The sequence below is a fragment of the Cebus imitator genome, unplaced genomic scaffold (genome assembly GCF_001604975.1).
Source record: "Cebus imitator isolate Cc_AM_T3 unplaced genomic scaffold, Cebus_imitator-1.0 Scaffold22, whole genome shotgun sequence".
Taxonomy (NCBI): Eukaryota; Metazoa; Chordata; class Mammalia; order Primates; family Cebidae; genus Cebus; species Cebus imitator.
In genome coordinates this window covers 406750-408915 of record NW_016107337.1, presented here as the reverse complement: position 1 = coordinate 408915, position 2166 = coordinate 406750, and the positions used below count along the sequence as shown (strand labels likewise).

The 2166-nt window shown below is 36.1% G+C and overlaps 1 protein-coding gene across 4 annotated transcripts in view; it reads left to right on the top strand.

Moving 5' to 3' along the window:
- Window positions 1-2166, top strand: part of CPNE3 (copine 3) — a 53096-nt gene that overhangs the window by 29681 nt on the left and 21249 nt on the right. For all 4 annotated transcript variants that reach the window (XM_017521799.2, XM_037736071.1, XM_037736070.1 and 1 more), the window contains one exon: window positions 1337-1420. In XM_017521799.2, the coding sequence (XP_017377288.1) occupies window positions 1337-1420 (84 nt within the window). The remainder of the gene's footprint in view (window positions 1-1336; window positions 1421-2166) is intronic.

Below are 2166 nucleotides of genomic sequence, written 5' to 3'. Positions count from 1 at the left end.
TACTTAATATATCCTGGAGATCAGAGCCAGGAAGTTTAATTCTTGTTTTAGTTCTAATACTGACAACTTAATGAACCTTCAAACAAGTACTGTTCTTTGGCCTTCAACATGATAACAAGGATATTCTGCATTTTCCATAGGATTATTTTTAAGATAAATCACACAGGGCATGTTAGTGTGTTTTTGAAAAGTACACCTCTCACTTATGTTGCTGTTATTTAGGTTTATAAAATGGAACATGGAGAAGTTTATTTCATTCACTTAAGATTCTTCTTAGAGATAAGGTTAAACACATAGTCTTTGTGTTTATATTTTTGGCTATCAAATATTTTATTTGCTTGACATTAACCTTTGTGTTTAAGAGAGAAAATTATTTTAGTTCTTAATTTAATACTGTGGTTAATTCAGGACTAAAGAAGTCTTCAGCTTAGGGATGTATCTGCATGTATTCCTGTGGGATTAACAAGTGTTCTTTCATCTTCAAAAATAACAAGTCATATATGTTAAGGAATATGCAAATTTCAAAATGAAGATACATGAAAATGAGAAAAAATCATCCATAGTCTTACCACCTGAGTTTAACCTCTGTGAGTGATTCCTACATTTTTCCAGAATTTTATCTCTCTGTATGTGTGTGAATGTGTATGTATTAAGGATCGCGATAAGGGTATTTTTGAGCACTTAGTGTACGTGAGCATTGTATAGAAGTTCTGTGGTGAATTACAGAGGAAATAAAAGATGTGCCCTTGAAGTGTTTCTATTATGTGTTCTACTTATCTACCTCCGGTCATTTGTGTATGTAAAAACGTGTGGTATTGGTGAAGGAGTTTTGGACATAGAAGGGTGAGATACGAATTTAAGGCCTGCATCCATCAATAAGTTGGATATGTGATCTTGGGAAAATCATTAACTCCTCTGAATCCATTTTCTCACTGATAACTGCCCTGCCTTCATAGAGTTGGTGTGACTAATGTTTGTGGTATCATTTATATAAAACTACTCAGTGATAGGTGAATGAAAATGGTTAAAGGTAAAAACAAGCCAAAAACATATCTTATGGTACATTTGACCACAGTATTTTAAAACTGTCATGTTTTTGAGAAGTAAGGGTATGATATACAGGATTATAAGCATTTATTACAAGCGCTTTGATAATTCTCCCTAGTAAACTTCAGTAAGTTTCTAAGTTAGTGAGAAAGGTGATGGGATGTGTATTTACTACCAACACTATAGAGTTAGACTTCAGGTGGTTGCCAACATTTATAAAGTGTAGTCACACATGGTTTCATGGATTCAGAGGAGAATAAATGCTTTTTATTGTTTGTTTTAAATGTAGGATATTTTTGGAAAGTCAGATCCATACCTGGAATTCCACAAGCAGACATCTGATGGAAACTGGCTAATGGTTCATCGGACAGAGGTGAATATTTGAATTTGAAAAGCAGAGTGGAGGTATTCTTTGGAATTATCATAATCTGAACTTTAAAAAGTTTATATTTATAAAAATATCTATCTGAGTTTGAACTTACATATAGCTGAGTCACAAGATCACCATGTTCACGTGTTTTTCTTTCAATGAGGAGCTGCTACCATACTTTATGATTTTTATTTTGAAAAATTTTAAGCCATATAAAGAACACTAAATGTATTCCTCTGCACCCCTCACCTAGATTCACCAAATGGACACACCCCCACACACTTGTGGTCTTTCTTTGTCTCTCTCTGTCTCTGTTCCTCTCTCTCTGTCTCTCTCTTTCTATCTTTCTCTCTCTCTCTCTCACACACACACACACTTATGCACACATATATTTTCCTTTTGCAGAATCATCCTAATAGAGTTGCAGACATCATAACTCTTACCTTTAACTGCTACAGCAGGCCAGGTGTGCTGGTTGACACCTGTAATCCCAGCACTTTGGGAAGCCAAGGCAGGTGGATCACTTGAGGTCAGGAGCTCAAGAACAGCCTGGCCAACATAGTAAAAATACAAAAATTAGATGTGGTGCCATGTTCCTGTAGTCCCAGCTACTCAGGAGGCTGAGGCACAAGAATTGCTTGAACCTAGGAGGCGGTGGTTACAGTGAGCTGAGATTGCACCAGTGTACTCCAGCCTGGGTGACAGAGTGAGACCCACCCCAAAATAAATAAATAAATAAGTGCTACAGC